This window comes from Pangasianodon hypophthalmus, chromosome 10 (assembly GCF_027358585.1).
Source record: "Pangasianodon hypophthalmus isolate fPanHyp1 chromosome 10, fPanHyp1.pri, whole genome shotgun sequence".
NCBI classification, from domain to species: Eukaryota; Metazoa; Chordata; class Actinopteri; order Siluriformes; family Pangasiidae; genus Pangasianodon; species Pangasianodon hypophthalmus.
Window position 1 is genome coordinate 15,566,346 of NC_069719.1, and position 26,773 is coordinate 15,593,118.

At 38.3% G+C, this 26,773-nt stretch overlaps 1 protein-coding gene across 2 annotated transcripts; it reads left to right on the forward strand.

Annotated features, from left to right (window-relative positions):
• The first annotated feature begins 814 nt into the window (after positions 1-814).
• Positions 815-26,432, forward strand: slc35f4 (solute carrier family 35 member F4). Of its 2 annotated transcripts, none has more exons than XM_026934432.3 (7): positions 815-1,321; positions 18,074-18,374; positions 20,188-20,407; positions 21,825-21,950; positions 22,077-22,269; positions 23,630-23,719; positions 25,520-26,432. In XM_026934432.3, the coding sequence occupies exons 1-7, from the start codon at positions 1,105-1,107 to the stop codon at positions 25,759-25,761; spliced, it is 1,389 nt and encodes a 462-aa protein (XP_026790233.1). In that variant the 5' UTR covers positions 815-1,104; the 3' UTR covers positions 25,762-26,432. The 2 variants fall into 2 exon arrangements, with proteins under 2 accessions (XP_026790233.1, XP_026790234.1); XM_026934433.3 differs by lacking the exon at positions 815-1,321 and adding an exon at positions 9,021-10,309.
• The last annotated feature ends 341 nt before the right edge of the window (positions 26,433-26,773 follow it).

Consider the following 26,773-nt stretch of genomic DNA (forward strand, 5'->3'; position numbering starts at 1 on the left):
GCCAAGTGATTAGGACACCTGATTCTGATCATTTGGATGGGTGACCGAATACTTTTGGTAATATAGTGTATATATATATATATATATATATATATATATATTGTACTGAGCAAATGCTCGATATTTGGTGTGACGATCCTTTGCTTTAAAAAAATAGTAGTCTCAGGTACAATTTGTGCAGTTTTATAAGGAAATGAGCTGTAAGTGTTACTGAGCATCTTTCAGAAGCAGCCACAGTTCTTCTGGTGACTTTGACTGTCGCACTTGCTTCTTATTTTTGCAGCAAAACTCAACAGTCTTCATTATGTTTTTTGTCTGAAAAGTGGTCTCTTACATCATATGATGCTTTCTTTACTGACAAACATTTTTCTGTAACATTTAATTTTGTGCTGGAAAACTAATGTTTGGAAATCTAAAAAGTTTTTGTGCTGAATCAATAATGTAGAAGTCATAAAATAAAAATGTATATCAAAGTTTGTACTAAAAAGACTTATATATATATATATATATATATATATATATATATATACACACACACACACGCACAGGGATAGATAGATAGATAGATAGATAGATAGATAGACAGATAGATAGATAATTTGTTTTGTTTTGTTTTTTAAATGCAAATCCTAAAACACGGTCCAAACTATGCTTTCTATATTCCCACGAGAAGCGCAATCTTCTCCAGCCTTATTTCCGCCTCGTGGAGAGCCGTGATGAAGAGCAGAAGGCGTGTAATATCAGAGCCCTCTCGGGACTGGATTACTGCGTGTGTGCGTTTGAATGGTGTGGACTGTGATAACGCTGCGCACACTCGCGCATCTTCAAATCAATTCCCTGCGGCCTAACCTACTATTTTTGAAATACTATTTAGTACGCTAGGATGCGGATTTGCTGTGTATCCCAGGCGCTGGCGTTGCGCCCCCTGGCGTCCGGGTGCAGGAAGCTACCGAGCCAAGTTTCTCCCCCTCCTTTCTGGAGCTGTGGAGTAGTATCGGAATGCGTCTCCTCCGCCACTGGTGATGCCTTTGTCGGCGGGTCTCGCGTGGTTATCGGTTGTTGCTTAGAAGCCGACCCGCCTTTTTCCCCCTGTTGTCCGGGAGGATGAGCAGCACAGAGAGTGATGTGTTGGAACAGGCGAGCTGTCGTCCCGAATCGGCCAAGAGCACGAAGAGCTCGCACCTACCGACCAGAGCATCTCCCAGAGCGGGAAACAGGCACGCGCCGCGAGTGGCGGCCAACGGCGTGCACGACATCGAGGACCGCATTTTACGCATGACGGGCTACTATGGCTACTACCCGGGATATTCCAGCCACAGGAGTAAGTAACATACGGGGAATGATAAAGCTGCTCGAACTGAGTTCTGCGCTTGGCAGATCGTGCTGCTGTTAATAAGGCTGGCATTGCTTCACTACGCATTGGCATGATGGCACTGATGGCAAGCTGGTGCACTGGAGCATTCAGGATGGACCATTTCATTTACAGCTGTATACACTGATACACTTAGGGTATAGATGTGTGTGGGTTTTCCACTTAAACCTGATGGATTCCAAATCCACATTGCACCACATGGTGTGCACTGGAGGTAGGCAGCACAAGCCATAACTTCCTGCCAAACTTTGGATGCAATTCAAATAATATGCTCTAGAATACAGGTTTTTCCATCCCTGGTTCTGGAGTACACCATGTCCTACACATATCAGTGTTTTCCATGCTCCCAACACACCTGATCCAGTTAATCAGCTAATTAATACCTCATCCTGAGTTGGTGTGTGTGTGTATGTGTGTTAGAACAGGGAAAATACAAAAATATGCAAGACAGGGGGTACTGCAGGAGCAGTGCTGGTAACCTGTGCTCTAGAACAGTGGTCCAGGAATGCCCAGGGGTCTGTGAAGCATAGCCAGGGTTTTTTTTTTTTTTTTTTTTTTTTAAATATAGTAACGGTGGTGGAAATCCCACCATTATAAATATATATTTCTAATATTTATATATTATGTTTATTATTGAGTTCATATAGTTCTATTAGCGTATTTGACTGCTCCCTTGAAAGGAACAGGTTTAATCCAAACCTCAATAACTCAAGTCTATAAATAATGTCAACTTGTCATTGTGTTCTCTTGGTTGAAAGTTCAGGATTAGAAAGCTCTATGGGTCTAATACATAGACAAAATATTATTGTACATATTTTAATAATGCTCATGAAAGGGATCTGTCCCATGGAGGTCTGAGGGATTTATTTTACCGTTAAAGTGGTACAGAAGGTTTGAGAACCGCTTGCTCTAGAATACCAGAATAACATCCCTTCTCTTATCCATTCATAATCATCCTCATCAATGTCATGGTTTAATTCATTATTTAATGTAAAACACAGTGATACTTACTGCTGAGCTTTAAACTCCACCAGCGTGAAATGCATTCCTGGTTGTTGTGCTCTGTAGCTCTTTGTGTAACAGTAGCTTTACTGTTTAGTAATCCAACACTACTGCTCTGTGTTCACCCCATTTGCTGCACTGCTTAAGTGCTTATGTGCACCATAATTAAAACATTCAAAACTGACAAAATAACACTGGTCAGAGGAGGGTCAGAACGTCCTTGCACTGCTGGTGTCTTCTGACATAAGGAATTGCTGCTCTGACAGCTTTATAGAGGAAATAAACTGCATTTCTCTCAGACATTTTTCATACCTCTTGAGCTTTTTATTACAAGCTGAATGCTGGGAAGGGGAAGAATTTTTTAAACTATATCCAGAAGCTTATATCCCTACATACCTTATAATTACTACAGTTCATTACAGTCATACTTTGATTTAAGTGGTCATAGTTGAGCGCCTTCGGGTCTTTTTATTTTGAAATTACACCCACTTATCATAGCTGTTAAAGTCTGAGTCTGCAGTTATATAAATAACAGAGAAAGTGTGAAAGGCTGAGAGTGGTATGATCTGAAATGGAAGCAAAGACTTACTGTTACTGTAAATACACAAATCTACATCCATTTTTTACTCCAGACCAAACTAAGCGTCAAGTCAATAATTGTATTAATAACAAATGAAAAACGAAGATATTCCTTATTACTTATAGGCCTGCATTTTATGGTCAGAATTAACATACTGGAATTATACTGTGACACATTGCTATAGCAATATGCAGTTTATTAAAACAAACTGGTGAAAATGTGATGTGTCAGTTAAAAAAAACAACAACTAAAATTCATTGAATAATAAGAGTGCCACGATTTATCAAAACAATCACAGTAAATTTTTTATGTTTTTATAATAATCAGAGAGAACGATAAAAAATGCCTGTACATTTATGAAACATACAGTCTGTGATATATACAGACTGAAATGCTGGATCGGTATTGGATTGGATCTGACAGCTTTTATTTAATCCACTGATTCATTTCTTCCATGTGTGTTAATGACTGACAAAAACAAGTATCTTGCACATGGGTATTGGCTGCCACTCTGAATTTGGTATTGTACTGAAGGTAAAAAAAATGGATTGGTGAATCTGTTATGGTATTTTCCTTTCATGTATATTTTTAAAAATCATATTCATTAAAGAAACATCTTTCATTTCAGTTGATTCTGATTTAGCCCTCCAAGTAAGCAATAACTGGAACATATTACCCGTATTAACCAGCTAACATTGTACTGAAATGACCCTGGTATGTCCTGGAAATAAGCTATACTTTAAAAAACTTAAATCTAGTTTCCGTGTGCGGCAACATAAAGCATTTACCCTATTGTTGGGAGATCATGAGTTTGAATCCCCAGAATGCCACAGCCATCCATGGGCAGGAGCCAAGAGAGCAAAACTGGCTTTCACACTGACACTAGCCAATTGTGGGAGTTTGTGAGCTAATGTATAAAGAAGAGGGCAGATAGCTCTTTCCTCTGAGTGTGTTAAGCTGCCTGGGGATGCAGCATGAACAGCAGTTTGAAAAAATATGCAGTTCACATGTCTCAGAGGAAGCAGGTGTTAGCCTTCGCCCTCCCTGGCTGGTAACTGTCATATGATAGGGGGGAGCTGAATTGGCAGATGTGACCAAATTGGTTAGAAAGTGGGTGGGGGGATTTAAACCTTTAAGGGTTCTTTGGTTGGAAAACAGAATGTTTTTCTGTCACTCTTCTTGAAGCTACGAGCCCTTAACTATCCAACGATCCCTTAAAGAACCACTGAAGAACCCTTTTTCAAAGCATGTACTCGGGATCTTCCTAACTTGATTTCCCTCACACATTTCAGTGAACCTGCAAGGAAAATGTACAGCTGTAACTGGTTCAGGAAAAGAGTTTCAGAGAGATTTAATTCCCCATAAAGTGATTAGATATATTTGGATACGATTTAAGCATTTTGGCTGAGTACTCTGAGTGCAGAGTCAGCCCCATCACAACATTCATATCTCCAGCTTTCCTGAGACCTCCTCTCTTGGTGGGCTATTTTTATCCACAAGCCTAATGGGACGCTATACAACCAGAGAGGCGCTGTTAGCTGCGGACTTGCTGAGAATAGAGATAGAGCAGGCTGCTGTCTCGAATGCTTGACCCTACGACCATCAGACCATGTGTGTAGAATTATTGAGTGTGAAGTCTGAAGAGTAGATACATAGTGAATGAAGTTTAGGAGTGGAAAGATGAAATTCCAGCATTTTTTGGACACCATCCACACCCCTATAGTGTAATATTATGCCTGTATGTGGTGTGATACCTCCAGTATAAGCACTATCAATGTGTTCAGGCAAAATACTTGGGTAAGGAGTAGACATGATGTGTGGCATGTGTCCAGCTGGATGGAAATATATGTCCTACAGCTAAAATACTACATGCATTGTGTGTAGTGTATGTATGACCTGTGTGCTTTTCCTTCTTTCCGCTGCTATGCATTATGAACTCCTAGGGAAGAGACATTGTTTAAAATGCTTCTTCTTATACTATGTCTTTTTAACCCTTTCTTGAAAGAAGTACATTGTCTTACATTTCCATACTGCCCCCCTCTGGCTGTTTAACACATCTGTCAGCATTCTGGCACTGAGGGATTCAGGGAGTGGAAAGTGTTGTGACTGCTGGCGCCATGACTGCAAATCTACTTACACTGATTACTATGCCAGTAACATCCAGCCACAGAGGCATTTAGTCTTTTTTTCTGAGCTCTTCTAAGGCCCTGATGGTCTTGCCGTTATACGTGGAGGAGTGAGGTGGCATATTAATCATCCAGAGTCAGGAATTTTCATACCATTACACATTCTATAGATGTAGACTGATATGTGGCATTGTTTTTAGTGACTGACTTTAGGGCATAATTAATAATGGGACATACTAATGCCACAGTATATTTACAGATATAATTAACACCAGAGTTCAGCTACATGTTTGGAAATGACTGGGGGAAAAAAAAAAGTTACTTGGCCTCAGTCAATTAATAGTGTAATGAGAGGTGTAACACAAGCGCCTGATGAGTATGCAGAAGCAATATCGTAAGGTTATATAATATTATGATAGTAACACTAGAGTTCTGTCAGTAACATGTACCACATTGCAACATCCACATGGTGTCACTCTCACCATTTTTAAACCATATGCATTTCCATAGTTTACAGTTTGATTTAAACCATAAACTAATTCTAATTTCTTTCTGTAATAAACACATCCTAATTTTGCCTATCTCAGATCTCAAAATCTCAGATGCTTCTAGACCACAAGAGAAAAAAAAAGAACAATTTTATTTCCATGAGGAGACTGCTCATTAAAAGATGTGCTTAAATATCTATGCAAATCACTCATCGCCTCCACGCTTGGAGGTCTTTTATGAGGTCTTAGTTGAATAAGTGGATATGAAGTGTGTAAAGCACTTTCAGTGTGTGGGTGTTGCCTCCATTTTTTCACATCTCTCAGCTCGCGCTTTCTTTCGTCTCCTAGAGTGCTGAGTATTAGAGACATACAAAAGGTAGGCAAGGTGTGTAGACAATGGTGGAGGAACATGCCACTGATCTAAATGACAAAGGCCTGATAGCAGCAGTGTATCAGGGTAGAAGGCCAGGGCTCGGCCGTTGCTATGGGACAGAGAAAGAAGGGCTGCATTTGGAATCATAGTCCATGACGTGACTGCAGGTCAGCAGGCCTCTCTGAGCAGGCCTCTCTGTGTGTGAGATGGATGGTAGGATGGATGGATGGTAGGAAGAATGGTGCTATCTGACTTATAAAAGGGTGGCGATAATGAGATGCCAGGTAGGATGTCAATTAGAAGACAGAAAAGACACTGTTATGGATGTAACCAAATATAATACATTATTCGGAATGAACAGATAATGTGTTTTATAAGATAAAAATAAATATATGAGAGGAGGCAAAAAGGTTCGCATTAGCTTCAGATTAGAGGGTGTGCACTGGGACTGGGATCCCATAGGAAGCAACAAAAAATTGTGTGTGTAGGTGGTTTTAGTTTTCATGTAGGCATGAGCGAACAGTCAGATATGAAATTCACGGTACAAAAAAAGACCATGTTCATTAACATGCTTTTGCAGCATTCATTCATTCATTCATTCACATTCATTCTTGGTAACTGCCTGGTTAGGGCTACTAGTTTGTTTATATTTTGAGAAATGGAACCGACTAAATCCATTAGAATATCATGGGCAGATACAAACAAGAATAATAACTATATGAACAGAATAAAAAAACAGACCCATGCACAATTCTAGTTTAGACGAGTTATTAACTCAACTGATAGCTAGGTTTGAGGAACTGTTAGAGCCGTTCACAGACCATGCTGACAGTGCTGGAATTTCTGAGGATTTTTTCCTTCTTCTCTCTTTTTTTTTCATTTTTTTGTCTGGGGACATTGTAGGCCATTCTCACTTTGATTTTAAATCTGAATAGATATAGATACAGATACAGATACAGATCATGGCATAGCATAATGAATTGCCTGTATATGTATTCCTAATATATATATACATATATTAACACACACACACACATACACACACACACATATACACACATACTCAATGGTCATTTTAATAGGAACACATGTACACAATCATGCAAATATCCAAACAGCCAATCATGTGGGAGCAGCACAGTGCATAATGTCTCTACAGGTCAAGAGCTACAATGATTTTGACCATTTGAATATTTCAGAAACTGCTTATCTCATGGGATTTTCACACACAACAGTCTCTAGAGTTTACACAGAATGGTGCAAAAAATGCAGAAACATCCAGTTAGCAGCAGTTCCCCAGGCCAAAATGTCGTGCTGATGAGAGAGGTTAGAGGAGCATGTCCAAGCCGGTTTGAGCTGACCAGAACGTTATGGTAACTCAAATAACTACTCTTTACAACCAAGATGAGCAGAAAACCATGTCGAGCAGTTCTCACCTCGTCGTCCCTGACATATAAACTCACAACATGCTATATTCTACGCACTGAATACAATAATATTTATGGACGAGGACTGTTTTGTCTACATTTTGTCTTCAGCATGCACCTTGCTGTTCTTTGCCACAAAATGCTAGAAATTTGAGCTGTAGTCCCCTTAGCCATATTCAGATTGAGTGTTTTAGTATGACAGAAACTTTGAGTTATTAAACTGATATTAAGCATGCGTTATGAGGTTGTCAGAGAGCACTTTGTGCTTCTGTGTGTATACGAGTAAGTGTGATTAAGGTCTCTCTCTGTTCACACTGGCCCAAATTTGCCTGTGAAATGTTTGTGAAACATGTCTCCCACATGCTTGCTGTCTATCTTGACTCAGCTGAGAGGTGAAGCATTTAAAAAAGAAAAACCTTTCTGGTTTGTGCTTCACAGCAGTGTTTAAGACTGGGTGTGAGAGACAGAGAGACAGAAACCTGGAGGGTGAGACATGTGCTTATGTCAGGAATATCTCACTCTGTGGCTGTGCTGTCTGCTGGGAGAGAGTAGGAACCGTGTGTTGGAGGAGGAGTGTGTGGGTGTTTGAAGAATCAAATGCGGATCCATTGAAGGGATGACTTTGAAACTGCAGAAAGTGTTTCAGTGTTAGGATGGTGCTGTGTTAATGGGATTTCCCTGAGTTGACAGGACAGCTGAGGGCCAGGACAGCCAAGCCTTCAGACACACCCTGCTGGAGAAATCCACAACGCATAATGGAGACATTCCACTTCAGTAAACGTAAACATATTTTAGCTGTGCTGTCTATTCCAACCTTAGCCAAACAAAGGATATGATGGCACAGTATATCAGCATGACAGTATACTATGATAATTTGAAATTATTTGTCAATGTTATGCAATATCAGTGTAGATATTTGGAGCTGTGGTGGCTCAGCAGTTAAGGCTGTGAAGCCTTAGATCAGAAGGTAGTGACTGCCCAAAAGCTTAGCATAAACTTAGCATGGCATATAACCATAAAGTTGTCTTTGGGTAAAAGTATATGCCAAATGAATAAAATGTAAAAAGCAAATATGTTATATCAAGTACTGGCAAAAATATGATATTACAATACTTGAATGCATCTTCATAATACATGATATTTAGTTAATTGCTAACAAAGTGCCCACAAAATGTTGGAGCTATATAATGTAAAAATATAAATTCAGTTTTCTATTCTACGCTTATAAAAAAAATATTAAGCACTGAGGCTCAGATGCCCATAAAAGTTTATAATGATGACAACATTATTAATATCATATCGCTGAGCCTTAATTTTCAAGTGTAGCACTACTTTTTGAAATATGAAAGTGCAGTGGTAGCTCAGTGTCTATTCATCAGAAGGTTCAGAATTGAACTCTCAGCCCTAGGTCAGGATCCAGGGACTCTGCGGCTTTGAGGCGGCACCGCGCAACCATGACACCTAAATTAGTCATTGTACATATAAACTAGTGTTTGAAAGAAAGAACATTCAAGCAGTTTCCCAAACTCAATAGTTTAATACTTGCAGTGCAGTGTTATACACAATCATTCAATGTCAGCCTCTTTAAAAATCATGGTCGTGATGCAGACATGATATTTAATTGTATGTTCTGAACTATTCCACTCCAACCAACAGCCAGCTCCTCATTAGAAAGACACTTTTAACTAATTAGCTAAATAAGATATAAAAAATATAAAATATATAAAGCATAAAAAAGTATGCAATATTGGTAATATCCTATATGAGAGTTAAGCAGAGAGGTAGAGCTGCTAAACAAAATGATCAGAGATCTGGACCAATTTACTCAGTTTATTATCCTCAGTCCTGTGTATGTGGAAAAAAATCTCTCTATGTCTTTAACAAATCCGCACTCATCTCTGCACTCATCTGTGAATCCCTGAGTGCTCAACAGCAGTAGTTCAGATGTTCAGCAGTGTTGACACTTTAGGAGCAACATAGTCGACCCTGCCTGAGGTAATCTGAGAAAGAGCATCATAGCGCTGTGAAAAGCACAGTGTTTCATCAAGAAGATTTTGCAGAGTCCATGAGGCCTGGGGTTTGGCAAGCATAGCGCTGCACTGGCTCCAACATCAGTGCAAGACCTCGATCAGATGTAACAGCAGAGAGCTTTCAAGTTGAGGACAAGTGCTCCTGAAGGAGATAGAGAGTGATTGGAGAAGAACAGACGAGAAAGAGAAAGATGGCACACTCTTCGATTACCTATGATTTCTTTTTACTGGCCCATGTGACAGTGTAGGTAACAGACATGAGGCAAGAGACAAACGGGCAAGAGGGGAGAGGGGCAAACCCATCATAATTAGCCTGAGCTGCTTGGTTACCTTCCAAACAAAGCGGTGGATCCATTGCGCAGCTGGGGAGGCGGAGAGAGGAGAAGCACGAGAGAGAGGGGGAGAGCGAGCGAGAGAGAAAGAGAGAGTGAGAGACAGAGATGAAGAGAATGATTGCACTGTTCCACACACACTTGAAGCCCAGTCTCCCTAGGAGACACAGGATAACAGAATGACAATGCAGCTGTGACGCTGGGAGCATCGTGGCAGGCTATGGTTATATGTAGAGACAGAGAGAGAGTTGGGGAAAGGCAGGTGGAAGTCAGTTGACAGTTGGAGGAGGAGGAGTGAGAACATACAATAAGGAAAATGAAAAAATAGTGAAGAAAGAGTGAGTTAAAGCAGAGATGTACGTAGGGGTGAAGAGGATCTGTCAGAAGAGTTGAGCCGTGTAGCTCTCTCTCTCACACAGATACACACACACGCATACACACACACACACACACACCTCCACATACACATCAGGTACACTTCCGAAACAGGGACGCACAGGAGGATGAAGAAACATTCCGCTAGAGTGGCTCCTCTCAGCTCTTACAGCACACAGGTCCTCACCTGCCCCATCTCTGAAGGTAAATAGTTTTGTGCTTGTGCTTGTGCAAACTGACAAGAAAAAAAAAACATAGTGAGAGTGATGGACATAGAGTGTCAGGCACATTAGGACCTTTGTGTGAATGTGTGTGTGTGTGTGCGTGTGTGTGTGTGTGTCTGTGTGTGTTTTTTTTTACTTTAGGATATGTGCATGTATGAACATGAGCTTGAAATGTATGTGTTAATCACGTGTTGGAAAAACAAAGAATTGTACTATGCTGGTGACACACACAGTTAAATCCATATCTATAGATAGCAAATTTTGTTCTCTGCCAATTTATAATAACATTCAGGATTGCTTACACACCTGAAACAAGCATCAGAAAGTAGGCAGGATTTGTTCATTGACAGGGAACATGCTGAATGCAGGGACACTGATGTGAACAGTGGTGGAAAGAGTACTGAAAATTCTGACTTGAATGCTGCTACTGTAGTGGTAATTCACCTCAGTACAAATAGAAGTATTTATAAAAAAATTATAGAAAAAGTACGAGATATTTGCTAAAAGTAACTTCTTGAGCAATTACTCAAGTACAAGTTACTTTTTGATTATAGTTTATCATTTCTGTGGCTCCAAAAAAATTATTAAATGTTTTTGAGTTGACCCAGACTGCATCCTTAAAAATAACCTGAACTAATAAACACTAGGAACAAACTATTTGTTCAGTGTACAACCATATGAATAAGTACTCATCAAACTCATTAATATTTAATTTATTAATTTAAAGACAAGCCAGATATCCCCACATCAGCCAAACATGGTAAAACAAGTGAAAATTACTTCTGAACAAAAAAAGTTCTGCTTATATACACTATTTATGCAAATTTTCAGCATAAAAAAGAGGATATGCAGTAGTGTAGTTAATAGTACAGCAGTTTTAAAAATTTTCACACTGGTACAACACTGTTACATCAGGTGTCAAATATTTAACTCAGACTATGGACAAAATGTGCTAGTTATGTGGATCTTGTTTGCTATTAGCTTATAATGTTTGATATTAACTTGATGGAGATGTTTGTCTAAAACAAGTAGGTCTACCATATAATGTTTTCTTTGCTGAATATTAGAGAACCATGGCGAAAAAAGCCTTCCTGACTGAAATGGCTTTTGGCAATAAAAATTGTTTAAAGGGTACATTATCTGATTTGTGCTGGGTCCTGCCCTTATTGCAGTTTCTAAAAAGGCATGTTACGAGTGGATCATGAGTTTGTGTGTGTGTGTGTGTGTGTGTGTGTGTGTAGCGGCAGGGCATAGTGTGTGACGAGGTAGGAGGGTGGATGAAAGGGGTTTTGTGGAAGAGCATATACCTTTTTGCTAGCTAGCAAGCAAAAGCATCTTATAGCTATGTTAACCTCTTATCAACACACAGGAATAATATAGAATGTCTGGTTAAGTTGTTTTTTGAAGGATACCTAGCATTAGCTCTCATTCACCAGAACTCTAACATTACCTTTATTAACTGAAGCCGTCCTTAAAAATATACAGGCATCTCAGCGTCTATGAAATACAAAGTCCTGAATTTTCTGTCAGTACATTTCTCAGTTGCAGTATTTTGCATTTTGATATGTTTTGTCCATTCCTGGCTAACAATAGCTGAATCTGTGCTAAAAATAACAGTAAATCTAGCTAGCACAATTGAACAATAATATAACCACATATATAAACTACAACTGTCTGAAAAATAAAAGGTTATGCAATTATACAAATTATGAAATAGGAAAATGCAGAATGGTAGCGTCATCACAGGGTCCAAAACAGAGCAGGCTCTGATACAAATTTCTGCTACATTAAAACAAGTTTGTCGACCAGTACACCAGTCCAAAGACCAGTGATTATTCCAAAGGTGTAATGAAAACACAGCAAGATGCTGGCCTTATTTGTGCTGGCTGTTAAAGCGCTGAGACGTAACTGTGAAAGCTGAGATATTTTTTCAAGAAATGAACTTGTCTGCATAGACACATAGTCACTAGTGGATTGTTTAAACTAACTACGTTTACAATAAAACAGAGTCTAAGGAAAAGAGCTAACAATCTCATTAAACTAAAAACTTCATATTATTATACACTAGTCATATTTTAGTGCTTTTTGAACAGTGGACTAAAGAGGGCTCCGTGTTTATACTGTATAGCTGCTTCTTAAAACAAAAAAAACCTAATTCTCATGGAACTAGCCAGAAAGTAAATACTGATTGGGATGATGAAAATTCATGAAATATTCATGATTCATGCAACACAATAAAATAAAGTCGTATACAGTTCGTTCATATTGCGTGCTTTCCCACATACAATGTTTAGTCTGTTTGAATCGAACCCTTGTGCATTTTCCCCCCTTCGTGTGATTCCTTTAGCCAGGTGTGAACACAGTGATCACACTCAGGCGCAGACTACAATAACCAGAATAACTTGAATGGTGTCAAGGTAGTTTCAGTCTGCTTCCAAGCAAATTCTAGCTCAGTTTGATTGCAGTGAGAAAGCAGTTCAACTCTGAATTGACCCAACTGCAGGAAGCAAACAGGCAGCATTTTCGTCTGCCAAACTGAGCCAAAGGACAGAACTGAAATGCTGCAGAAATGCCATGTGTTCTTGATATTTGGACTGATGAATAAAAAGAGAAAATAAATGGATGCAATACAAAACAAAATGTTTTAAAATGGTGATTTATAGAATGACCTAGTAAACTACTGAGTGCAGGCTCCATGTGCTCAGATTATATTTGGCATTTCTATACAAACTTTTCATTTCTACACAAATGTTTTTTTTTTTTGCTTGCAGTGTGAAACTCAACTGAACCAAGTATGATCAATTTCACTCTGATTCAGACACAGCATACAGACTAATGTGTGTTTTAAAAAAATGCATAGAATTGTGGAACTTAAGGGTTGCTTGTCTGTATCAGAGACATAAATCGCTGTTGGCAGCTGTTACTGAAGATGAATGAGTGAATGAGTATTGGGGAAGCTGAGAATATGGAAGCCATGTTGTACCTGTTGTGATGTCTGCACTGTAAGTTCATTTCTGCAGGCTGCTAATGTAAGGGACCCAAAAGCTTATGTAAATGATGTAAGGTGCACATGCACTCTCTAGTCCTATATGAAAAAGTTGCTACTGGATTGTGAATCATGTAGAAAGCTTGCTAATCGGACATCCCTGCAGACTGAAGGAGCTGGAATACCAGAGACCTGAAACACAAAGAGGGAAGTTGGGAAGTACATTGCCTACTTTTATTTTAAATGGAATACAGTATGTGCAGGATATTCATTGATTTCAGTGTAATTATTATTGGTTCTGCCATAATCCTATTTAATACAATCATCCTTCCAAATCTCATGTGCTCTAAAACGATTTCCTGCTCATAATTTAGATGTTAAAACGATATGTTAACACTTCAGTTTAAGCAGGAACTAGTCATAATATCAGCAGTTGTCAAGTATTTCATCACTTTTTCATCAAGTACTTTAGAACAATTTTTTTTTTTTTTTTTGCTCCAATTAAGGTAGACAGTGCCTTAGTGAAGTGCCTTTTATCTATCACACAGAGAGTGATATACTGCTTTTTACTACTGGAACATATTCATTTGTCGATAGAAACAAACAGTAGGTAAAGCTGGTCATGCTGATGTATTATACAGCAATAAGATTCAGGTCCAAGGGCAAGGGGGCAAAGTAGAGACCTCCCAGTTAAATATTACTTACTTTTTCAGTACAGCATCATATGGTTCTATGAATGTATTTATAAAGATGCAGCATCATAAATACATGCATGAAACCGTAGGACTGACTAATTGCTGTTCCTCTTTCGGGTGCTCCCATTAGGGGTCGCCACAGCGGATCATTGGTCCACGTATTTGATTTGGCACAGTTTTTACGCTGGACGCCCTTCCTGACGCAGCCCTCCCCAATTTTATCCTGGCTTGGGACAGGCACTGAGAGCACACTGTTGCACGCAACCCCAGTGGCTGGGGTTGGTTCCCTGGCCGGGAAACAAACAATATAACTGACTAATTAATAACTATAAATCTGTGTATAATGCATTTTGAGCAAGGGCATTGAAACAGCAAGTAATTATTGTAATTATAACAATCATATAAATGTAACTATAACTGTTATTATAATAAAATATAGGTCTTGATGTGTCTTTATAAATTTATTTATAGAACAGTAATACTTGCTTGTAAATAATTATAATTGGGGCTATAATTCATTATGAGCATGGACTTCAATAGTTTATTTTAAGTGGAAAAAAAATAGGAGATTTTCAATGTGGTCTTAGACTTTTGGATACTACTGTATGTCTCCACAACCTTTTACATATCTGTTTAGCCCTTGGGGATAACGCAACACTGTAAGAATGACCAATAATGACTGCTTAATAGTGCTTTTAAATTAATGTAGATTTTTGCTAGAAAGCAGAAAGCCACCAGTTTTGTGTGTGTGCCTGTGTGTGTGTAAGTGCATGTGCTGACAAAGCATACTGCAAGTTAGCATTGATGGTCTAGCGCATGTCATCTTTTATTCCTGGCCTGGTGTAAATTGATCATTCTGTGTCTACTGCGAAATGGATCTTGGCTCTGTGCTACTAACTCTCTTCCTCTCTGTTCAGTCTGTCATCAATCTCTGTTCCTGCTTTGTATGTAAGAGAACAAATATCGCAAGTAAACCCTAACATTTCCAAACACAAACCCCTCAAAGCTGTTAGGGTTAACTGTTGGTTTGATTTTTTGATTGATTTTTTGAAATTTAGATTTCAAATATACGCAAATAAATATTTGTCATAGTTATTCCATCTCTATTCTTCAGTATTAAAACCAAAGGTAGAGATAAACATATATATATATATATATATATATATATATATATATATATATATATATATATATATATATATATATATATATATATACATACATATGTCTGCAGTGGTTAGTTGTGGATAGAGGACTAAGCTCTGTACAACAAAGCCCAGGATTCTTCAAAGGATTGAATGTTGTTCCTAAGTTTTGCTGTGACTTTTTCTACATTTTAATGAACAGTTTTGTGGATGTCTTTTGTTTTAGGCTTCCAGTTAAGTAATGTAGTCTGTTGATATTAATATCAATAGTTAAACATATAAATACTAAAGGTTTCAAGTATTGATAATGTGGCAGTGTCACTGAGTAATACTGTAATTGGTACATATAAGGATGCTGATGTTAAGAATCTTGAGATAGCTTGCTTTTGACCTCCAATCTGAGGTAAGAACAAAACCAGAACACATGAGAGTAATGGTCTTGTATGACTGAGCAGTGTGGCCATGTATTACTCTAACTAAATGCTATAGAGTTTATGGGTTGTGATGTGGTTTCTTTGAATAGGCCTACTATTTTATTGTATAAATTGGAGGTCATGGAAAAAATGTTATTGTGTTTATTTTGCCATTTTACTTTGGATTATTGATTATTTATTTAAGCAAGCCATTTCGCAATTGGAAGTGACATTGTGCTATTTTCAGATCCAGTGCCAGACAAATGTTTTTGAACACCTGTAGTTTCTAATATCTTGTAACAGTTTAATCCCTATTGTTGCCATAGACAACAGGTTCCCAGCCCTGGTCCTGGAGTAACCCTTGTCATGCACATTTTAGTAACACACCCACTTCAATTAATCAGCAATTAACAGCCCTTACTGAAGTGGGTGCGTTGGGAGCAGGGAAAGACTAACATGTGCAGGATGTGGGCTACTCCAGCACCAGGGTTGGGAACCTGTGCCACAGACCAAATAAAATGATAGAGAACAGCTATTAAATAAGGAAACGTAAATCTTTGTGGGACCTATTAACTGCCCCTCTCAGATCCTACTGAGACTCTAAACGAGTGCTTTATTAAAGGCAGACACACTTGGAGGGTACCGGTGCTGGTGCTAACTGTTAAACATAAATACGTGGTGTGCCTAAGTAATCATTTCTAATATTTATCACTTCACTAAACATTTAAAAATAAACATGTCTTAATTCACTTAAACTTATTCTTTGGCTAGATTTTAAATAGAAATTCTAAAAAAAATAAAACTTTTGGCTGATAATGTACTATATATATATATATATATATATATATATATATATATATATATATATATATATATAGAGAGAGAGAGATATAGATATAGATATACATATGTATAAACCATAATAACATATGCATATGTCTACAGCCTGAACACCTGCTCATTCATGCAATTATCCAATCAGTCAATCATGTGGCAGCAGCACAATGCATAAAATCATGCAGATACAGGTCAAGAGCTTCAGTTAATGTTCACATCAAAGATCAGAATGGGAAACATCTAGCGAGCGGCAGTTCTGTGCATAGAAACGCCTTGCTGATAAGAGAGGTCAGAGGAGAATGGCCAGACTGGGTCCAGCTGACACTAAGGCTATGATAGCTCAAATAATTTGAAGACCAGTTTATCCAGTCTTCAACTTTCCAGTTTTGCTGAGCCTGTGCCTACTCTAGCCTTAGATTCCTTTTCTTGGCTGACAGGAGTGGAACCCGATGTAGTATTCTGCTTTTGTAGTCCATCTCCCTCAGGCTTCAGTGTGTTGAGATGCTTTTCTGCTCTCCCCAGTTGTAAGAAGTGGTTATTTGAATTACCATAGCCTACTTGTTAGCACAAATCAGTCTGCCCATTCTCCTCTGACCTCTCACAAAACATTTTCCCACCTGCGAAACTACTGCTCACTGGATGTTTTTTTGATTTTTGCACCATTCTGTGTAAATTGAAGAGACTGTTATGTGTGAAAATCCCACGAGATTTGAAAAACTCAAACCAGCCTGTCTGGCACCAGCAACCATGCCACAGACAAAATCACTGAGATCACATTTTTCCCCATTGTGATGTTTGCTGTGAACAGTAACTGAAGCTTTTAACCTGTATCTGCCTGATTTTATGCACTGTGCTGCTGCCAGATTGGATAAAAGCATGAATGAGCAGCGGTGCAGGTTCCTGTTAAATGATGATGATGGTCAACAATATCAATATGATTGAAAAGAAATCAAACCATATTTTGTTGGGCCTGAATTAAAAAATAAAATCTGCTCAATTTACCATTACAAAGATAAAATCCTTGTGCATTTACTAATCTTCTAAGTAAGTCTTGGTGTGGGCTCACTGCCAGTATGTACATTTGCTAAGCATATCTGACTATAGAATTCTCAGAAGAGCAGAAGCTCTCTTGTTGTATCCCCGGAGTCAAATTGAAACACACCCCTTGCTCCCAGGTGATCCATTTTGTGTAAATGCAGAAGAACAGGTAATCAGGAAGGAGGTTAAGTTTAGCAGGATGTGACCTGGTTAAACAGACATTTATGTCGTTATTATATGGTGAATAGGGAGCATGAGTCCCATGTTGAGATTGTAGTGGTGCTGCTTCATGACCCTGTGGAGCTATTTTTGACATAAGCTTGGACTGTGCCATGTAGGCAATTTTTAACAGTACCTGCCATTAGTGCTTCACCTGCAGATAACTGACACTGCAAGCTATTGATCAGTACATCCTTCACAAGCTCAGAGTGACACCAGGGACAGATGCAGCTTGATCAGTGTTCAAGACTTGAAATGCTCAATGGGTTTTGGAATGATTTCTTGCAGTATCTTTTAACCCTGTCATGAGCATGGCTTATTTTCTGTACAAATAATGTTAAAATCAATGAGTACACTATGTCAAAATTTGGTGCAAGTTGAAATCATTTGATAATATTGTATAATCTGTAGGAGATGAAGGTTCGGACTCCCACATCGAGACTCCAGCCAGTGAAACGAGTGGCGAAGTCACCTCCTATCAGACCTGTGTCAACGTAGCTCTGAAGGTCATAGGCGGCCTGCTGGTGGTCCTGTGTGTGTCCTCGTCCTGGGTGGGCACCACTCAGGTGGTCCAATGGACCTTTAAGTCCTTCTCTTGCCCTTTCTTCATCTCCTGGTTTAGTACCAATTGGAACATCCTCTTCTTTCCTCTCTACTACTCTGGCCATGTAGCCATCACAAGGGAAAAGCAGACACCCATTCAGAAGTTCAGGTGAGTTTATCAAAACAATATGCACTGGAAATGCAATAAAAGGGAAGGGACTTTATTTTTGTGCTTTAATCCTAATATAAAAGTTGTGTTTTTCTTTTTTATATATATATTTTATATATATTTTTTATTTATATTTCCATATTGAATTATATATCATTAATATAATGCTTAAAACATAATGTTGTGTACTACATGTATGTTCTTTAGATGATATAATAATTCATGGTAACACTTAATATAAAGGATAAGTACACTGGGTCTTCATATCATTATGGCTCGACTGTTTGAGTCTTTTATTTTTATTGAGAGAACATCTGAGAAATCTTGTGTCCATGAAGTGTCCATTTGTCATCTTACCTTTTTGGATGTTTATTTACTGTGTCTGCCTCTTATAGGAGCATGGAATTGAAAGTTCTTTAATGTTCTTCAAGTGCTAGTGCTTCATTTGCATCCAGAACTATTATGAAACATCATTCCAATAAAAGTTAACTTATAAGAATCTCATATATCAGCACTAGTGAATGATTTTAATGCCCTTACACTAACAAAGTAATCAAATCTGTAGTTATATGGTACTGTACACCCATTAAATATTTTTGGCAACAACTCACTAGTCAATTATCCCTCCTCCTGAACCACCCCACCCCATCATTAATATCACTTAGAAAAGCAGCAGAGTACTTCTTACACCATAGCCAAGAAAACTAGGCTGAGGAATTGGAAATCACAGAATACCATCAGTCTCGCTCACTGGAAAATGTAATAATTGACTTTATATGAATGGGAAACCTGATAGCCACTAAATTCGATTCTGTCTGAACACAACTCATCACATACTTACCTCAGTGACCACCTAAGGTTACTACTACAGCAAGAACAGCCAATCACCCCACACACACCAAAGGACAGTGGTGTAGATTGTAATTACTGTACTATTAATATTACTTTGTGTCATTATTATTATTATTATTATTATCATTATTATTATTGTTATTATTATTATTATTATTATTATTATGTTTATCTGTATTTATGTTTCTTTTTTTCTTCTGTTTTGTCTTACATCTGTTACACTTCTTGGTTTGTGTTTTCTTAATGTTGGCTTTCACGTTTGTGTTAGTTTGTATTCTCCCTCTTTACGGACATCGTTACTTTGTGAAGCATCTAATAACACTAACAAATCCTCAATGGATATTACTATGTATACCTTTGTATACACTTATAAAAGATTCATGCAATGCTTATGAATATGTTATAAGGCCCTTCAAATAAAGTGCTACATGATTCATGCTGAAAGATTAATTAAACAATTCTGTTGGTTACTGTAATTCTTTTTTATCGTCCATGTTCTCAAAATGACACATTTCCCAAGGAGCCAAGATAATTTTTTCATTAAACCAGAATATATTTTTCTTTAATATCTTATTTTTGACTTTTAGTGTCACTTTATGTTTTTAATAAGTATTTTTTTATTAGTTACTATGCAAAATAAACTTGACATACATATGACTATTTTTTTTTACATTTGGTTGTATTAAAAATCATTCTGAGTAAATGGATTTTGGAAAATGGATTTTGATGATATGCAAATGAGCACACATATAAGTATTTATTGTCTCATTTGCATATTTTACTGAATGTTTAATAGAAAATCGTGATGCAACATTTTCTTGATGTATGCTTTAAACAACAAGGTTTCTTAAAAATCAGCCTGTGAGGGTGTGGTGCCTGGAAACAAAAATAAGAGAGTTTTTTTTGGGATATTGTAACTTTAAGAAAGCAAACTGTATCTGCCTCGGGTTTCATTGTGTAGGGAGTGCAGTCGATTGTTTGGAGAAGAAGGAATGACGCTGAGGCTGTTTCTAAAGAGAACGGCACCTTTCTCCATCTTATGGACGCTGACTAACTATCTGTATGTGCTGGCGTTGAGGAAACTTACAGCCACAGATGTTTCAGCACTCTACTGCTGCCACAAGGCTTTTGTCTTCCTCCTGTCCTGGATTGTCCTCAAAGATCGCTTCATGGGTGTGCGGGTCTGTATCTTTAATACCTCTCTAACCGACAGCAGTGAATGTGTGGAGATACAGTACACTAACCTACAAATATTTACAAATGCACAGAACTCTACCCCAGCTAATAGCAATTAAAAAATGTATGAGCCATATTGAAAGTAATTCCTTCTTGTAAAAAAAATGATAGTTATACCAGTCTCACAAGTCAGATTTAAAGCTGTCTGGTACTTTTTACCAAAAAAAAAAAAAAAGAAAAAAAAAAAGAAGAAGAGCTGCCTATTTTACCACGAAAAATCCACCTGACTGACGCTGTAAACAACTAGCTACAGACCTTTCCATAAACTTATCAGAAAACATGCAAGAGTGTCATGTTTACTTAGTGCTAACATCTTCAAGCAAAACTCCAAAATAATAAGATTTTGAGAAGAAAAGAAGAAGAAAATTTGTCTTGCTCTGAAAAACTCATTGTGGCACAGCGTCAGGAAGTTTGCTTTCTTGTCAGAAACTGGTGCAATACGAACACATCTGGTCATAAGCTGTCTTGAGATTTATCAATTCCATTAATTTTTAAGTAAAGGTCAGGCTGTAAAAGTCAAGCTACTATTACTCCATGGACCCCTTGAAACCTATAAGACATTGGGACATGTTTGCAAGTTGTGTGCAAACAGACTAAAGTATATTATCGCAGAACCAACCAGACTTCTATTGGTCAGAAGACAATATAATAAACCTGCACGTTTCACAGTTCAGAAACAAACAACTGGCTACGGCCTACAATAGCCAAAAGATTTAGAAATGTGTCAAAACAAAGGCAATAGATTAAAATGTACATACAAAACCATAGAGGAAGCAGCAGGACAAACTGTTTTATACAACTGTATGTGAGCCTATAATGACAAAATGAGATTGGCTAGTCATTTCAAAATCTCTAGTTTCACATGATTCAAACTGCACCTCTCTGACTTAAAGAACAGAGAAGCAGCAATGTTCTAAAATAGCAGTTCTCGAACTTTTTTTAGTCCAAGGTTCCCTGCCGGGTCCCAGACTTCAGCAGGCCTAATTCTACAGCTATCACTGTCCTGCAGTGTACAGGAGATGTTTTGATGACATTACAGCTAACGCATAGAGTGGGTACAGGATGGCTGAGTATTGGCAGTTGCACATATCTAATTTTATTTATGTTTAATAACATATAATCATATTTTACATTTTTTTTTTAGATTTGGCTTAACAGTGGTAATTGTTGTGCTACAGTTTAATCAGAAAAGCTTAAAAACAAAATTTCTTACTTAAGATCAAATTAGTACTGTATTCTGCAGGTGCAGAGAATTAAACTAAGACTCTCTCCTGTGATCATGAATGTTTTAAGTACTTCAGATTGCCATGCATGTAAATGTAGTGAGCTTTTCTGAACATTCCACTTATTTTCAATCCTTAGATTGTAGCTGCCATTATGGCCATCACAGGTATTGTCATGATGGCCTATGCTGATGGCTTCCATGGAGACTCAATCATAGGTGTGGCTTTAGCCGTAGGCTCGGCCTCCACCTCAGCACTCTACAAGGTTAGTGCAGTTAGCAATAATGCTCTTTTAGCATAACTGTTTATGAAAAATGTCTTCTTCTGCTGAATATGAGGACATTCAGAACAGCCTCTTTTAGTTAGTGTCCTGCCATCTCTCCACCTCTAGGTTCTGTTTAAGATGTTCCTGGGCAGTGCCAACCTGGGAGAGGTCGCCCACTTCTTCTCCACCATGGGCTTCTTCAACCTGATCTTTATCTCCTGTGTGCCCCTCATCCTCTACTTCACCAGGGTAGAGCACTGGGGCTCGCTCTCCTCTTTGCCATGGGGCTACCTGTGTGGAGTGGCTGGCCTGTGGCTAGGTGAGCAAACTCAACCATTTAAAACCTACAGTTAAATGCAAAAGTTTGCACCCCCCATGCTTTTTGAATGAAAAAAAAAATCAATTTACAATTTCTTTTTATTTTACAAATTACATGCCAAAACAAACAAACAAACAAACAAATTTAAAAATGCTAAAAATTAAATGTGGATATTAAATGTGTCTTGCAACACAAGACAAGAATCCAAAATGTAAAGCCAAACAAAAAATATTTTGAAAAAAACGTTTTGTCATAATCGTCTCGGTCTCCACAGCTGATCTGAAGAAGGTGATGTATGAAATCTGAAGACTCTTTTATACTTCCATCCAAACAGCCTTCTGAAGCATCAGAAATGCATTTAATTTTAATATTCAAGTTATTAGAGAATATTTACATGATATTCAAAATGGTTATGTGGATTTCCTCTGGGTTCTCTGGTTCCCAGGTGATACACTAAATTACACACCCAGTGTTCCCAGGATAGGCTCCGGATCCACCATAGCCCTGATTAGGATAAAGCTGTTAATGAAGATGAGTAAGCGAACATTCAGAAATGGAGATGCAAACTGTTCTGCTGATATACACTATAGAGTCAAAAGTATGTGGATGCCTGACCATCACACCCATATGTGGTTCTTCCTCAAACTGTTGCCACAAAGTAGGAAGCACACAGTTGTATAGAATGTCCCTGTATGATATAGCATTACAATTTCCCTTCCCTGGATCTAAAGGCCCAAGCCTGTTCCAGCATGACAGTGTCCCTGTGCACAAAGCGAGCTCCATGAAGACATGGTTTGCCAAGGCTTGAGTGGAAGAACTCGAGTGGCCTGTACAAAGCCCTGACCTCATCTCCCTCACTAGTAATATCATATTCAAATACAAACTCAATTTTTTTGTCTTCTTTATTTTGTCTTAAGGGGATGCAAACTTTTGCACTCAGCTATAACTAAAATCTTGCGACACATCCATGTTTAAAAACATAAACAATTTGAGGAACACATTATCACTGACCCATATACTGAATTTGCTGAGGACAAAATGAAACACTATAGTAAACTTTTCAGAGTGCTGAAAATGCTTTGTAAGAGAGAAATTTGGGGTTTATATCATCAAATTACACTCTGAAGTAGCATTTCATCACCTCAGCTATCCGATATGTGGTGTGTCAGCAAGCGTATGCCTGATAGTAAGAGATCCACTTGTTTACTGTCTTTTAAAACTGAAGTGGAACACTAATTCTCTGAGGAGCAGGCAGCATCGATTATTTTCTCCACACATTTAGAGTTCCCACTGAAAGGTGGTGTCACAAATTATTTTCTCTCCTCTCTCTCACCCTCCCTCTGTGTGTACTGTTTTACAGTATTCAACATTCTGGTAAATGTAGGTGTGGTTCTCACCTACCCCATCCTCATATCGATCGGGACTTTACTCAGCGTTCCAGGGAATGCAGGTGTGTGTGTGCTCATTGCATTTCAAACACATTCAGTGTCATTTAGTTGTCAGGAAATTTCAGTAAATTACCATCCAAACACATACAGCGCATTGTGTAGCGTTTATTTCTCTCTCTCTCTCTCTCTCTCTCTCTCTCACACACACACACACACTCACTCACTCTCTCTCTTTCACACAAACACACACACGCTCCTGAGCAGGATGTCTCAAGTGATTAGCGTTTTTATGTTCCATCCTCCCCAACCCTCTCTACTGCTAAAAGCATCCAAACCATTACACAGCAAATTTGCCAGCCTCCCACAGCATCTCTCCTTCCTTAAGATACCAGAGAGAGAAATCCGATCAGCGGTGTGTATCCTGACCAGCAGCAATGCTCATCATAAAAAACACAACGCGTTGCCAAGCGACACTAAATGCTTGATGAAGGTACTTGTCTGTAAAAGCAGCCTGCCAAGGTCAGTAGGTTAATTCAGGCTCGGCTTTTTAGAACACTAACATGACCCCCTGATTTATTTTTTCTAGCACTAAGATCAAGTATGTGTGTATGTGTTTTTTTTTTAATCTGTGCATGACCACTGCTGTGGTGCAGTTGTACTTTTTTATATTCTCCTGCTTTAAGTAGCCAGTGGAGCTGAAATTCATCTCCAGGGACCTAATTTACTACAGTCATTAGCCAACTGGGCAGGAAATATTCATAATCCAGTCATTACTCAAGTTCCAGGAATTGCTCCTGTTAATCATTTCAGCTTATGCAAATATTATTCTTAGGATTTAGTGACTTGATATTAGCCTTTAATCCTATGTTTGAGTTTTCCTTGTTTTCAGCTGTGTTACAATTTTGGAAGAGTGCCTCAGGGTTGAGTTGTTGAATTGCATGAATTTAGTGAATAATTTGGGAGTTGTTTTTTGTCAAGGCCAGTGAATTACGAGAACATTAGAACAGAGGTAGAATTAAATTAGTGTGATTCATATGCTGTAGGTTGACAAGTTTCTACAGGTTATTAAAAGGAATTCAACTCATTTAACACTTAAAAGGACTTTTTTAAAGCTAGGAATGTAACCAAATATGAATACATTATTCAGATTGCACAGATAATGTGTTCTAAACAAATACAAATAGGTACAAATAGGAGGCACACTATTCGTGTTTTTGCTTGTTTATTTGTCTTTTGTCAGAAAGTTTCGCAGGGCAACTGATCAAGACCAAAGGTATGCATCAGAATCCCACAGGGAGCAACTAGAAAGTCATGTGAGCAGGAGGTTTTTATTTTCATGCAATCACAAATGAGTGGTCATGAGCTTGCTGTGGTTTAAATGCGGCTACTAGTTTGTTTTTTATTTTGGGAAATAGAACCAACTACATTTGTGAGGAACTGTCAGAGCCCAAATTCACAGACCATGCTGACAGTGCTGGCATTTCTACCTCTGGCTTTTTTTCCGGTGTATTCCTGTATTTTCTGGGGCCAAATGTTCAAACGTTCAAAAGTTAAAACAAAAAAACCCTTCCAGTTTAGGCCATGCCCACTTTGGGTTTAAATTCGATTACATATACAGATATATAGGAATATGTGGAGCACTAAACAAACAGATACAGATACTGGTATTGCGTTATACCCCTTATTTAAACTCTAAATTATTAACATCTAAGAGAAAATGAAGAAAAAGCAGTTGATGTTACTGATGTGCCACTGATAATTTTCCTCAGTAAGAGGATGAGTAGAATAGCAAAACGTACAAGTGAATTAAAAACTAAATCCTTCCTCACCATTCTTCTGCTTTCTGACATTCTTGTGTTTAGCTATTGACGTGCTGAAGCATGAGGTGATCTTCAGCGTGGTGCGTCTGGCCGCAACCTGCATCATCTGCGTTGGCTTCCTGTTGCTGCTGCTGCCTGAGGAGTGGGACACGGTCACGCTGCGCTTCCTTGCCACACTCGCTGACAAGAAATCAGAGGAGCACGGAGAGGAGCTCACAGAGTCCAGCGTCAACATGCGCAGCCGCAGCAGAGCTAACGGTGCCGTCTCAATCCCCTTGGCATGACCTATGACCTCTAGACCTTGGCCCTAGAGCTAAAGCGTGCTAGAGATCCACCATGAGGCAGTGCCTGAGTCATGGGTATTTTGGGTGGATGAGTGGAGTTTCTTGAAGAAACAAAGTGGAGATAAAGGAGAACTGGGATCATAACATGCTGTGACAACAGCCGCAATATCAACTGTGTGGAAAGTGAGCGGAGATGAAAATCAGAGGATCATAGCATCACTTCTCTCCTTTACGTGAGACGACAGAGGAGCATTTTACAGACTGTACTGAGGAGGAAAATCTCCCTTTATAAAAGAAAGATTTATTTACAGTATTTGTTTTTCTTGCTGGGATTAGTTCTCATTAACAGGAGTATGTTTTCTTTAGGGAGATGAACTCTCTTGATTAATGGAGTAAATAGCCTTTTCTCTTTGCACGCCTTCATCCCAGCTATGCCTGCTGAACCCTCTCATGGACTGTATTCTGTGAATATAGACTCAATCAGGGCCAATTTGGCTCACTGTATTAAAATGCATGCATCTGAGAGAGAAGCTTATATAATACAAATGTTATTTACACTGTATCTGATGGTATTATACTGTATATAAGAAGGAGAAATATATTATCCTATATATGAACAAGGCTCTCGTTTCTTCTTACACTGAAATTAAAAATGAAAACCTGTCTCAAAATGTTATTTTTGGCAAACATTCTGACTCTCACTATCTTTCTGCAGAATAATACATCACTGTGACAGTTATAATCATTTGGCAGTGAGTGGAGGCACAAAACGCTCTGAACTAATGCAACATTTCTAATCTATTCTTTATTACCAGTCATATTATTTTATGTAGCTTAACGCTAACAGGTACGTATTTGTTTTTCATTTTTTTCAACCCTCCCCAGGGCCTTAACTTAGCTAATTTGAAAAAGGAAAAATATTTTCCTCTAGATATACACATTTTGAGGAATAGAATAGATTTTACTTCAGAAGAACTTAATGTGCAAATAATCCCAAAAGAAATGTCAGATG

Bases quoted from the DNA above. Each gene is read 5' to 3' on its own strand.
- slc35f4 (XM_026934432.3), top strand. From the start codon at position 1,105: ATGAGCAGCACAGAGAGTGATGTGTTGGAACAGGCGAGCTGTCGTCCC. The intron at 18,375-20,187 runs GTGAGTTTATCA...TTCATTGTGTAG, and splicing joins ACACCCATTCAGAAGTTCAG to GGAGTGCAGTCGATTGTTTG. The intron at 22,270-23,629 runs GTGAGCAAACTC...ACTGTTTTACAG, and splicing joins AGTGGCTGGCCTGTGGCTAG to TATTCAACATTCTGGTAAAT.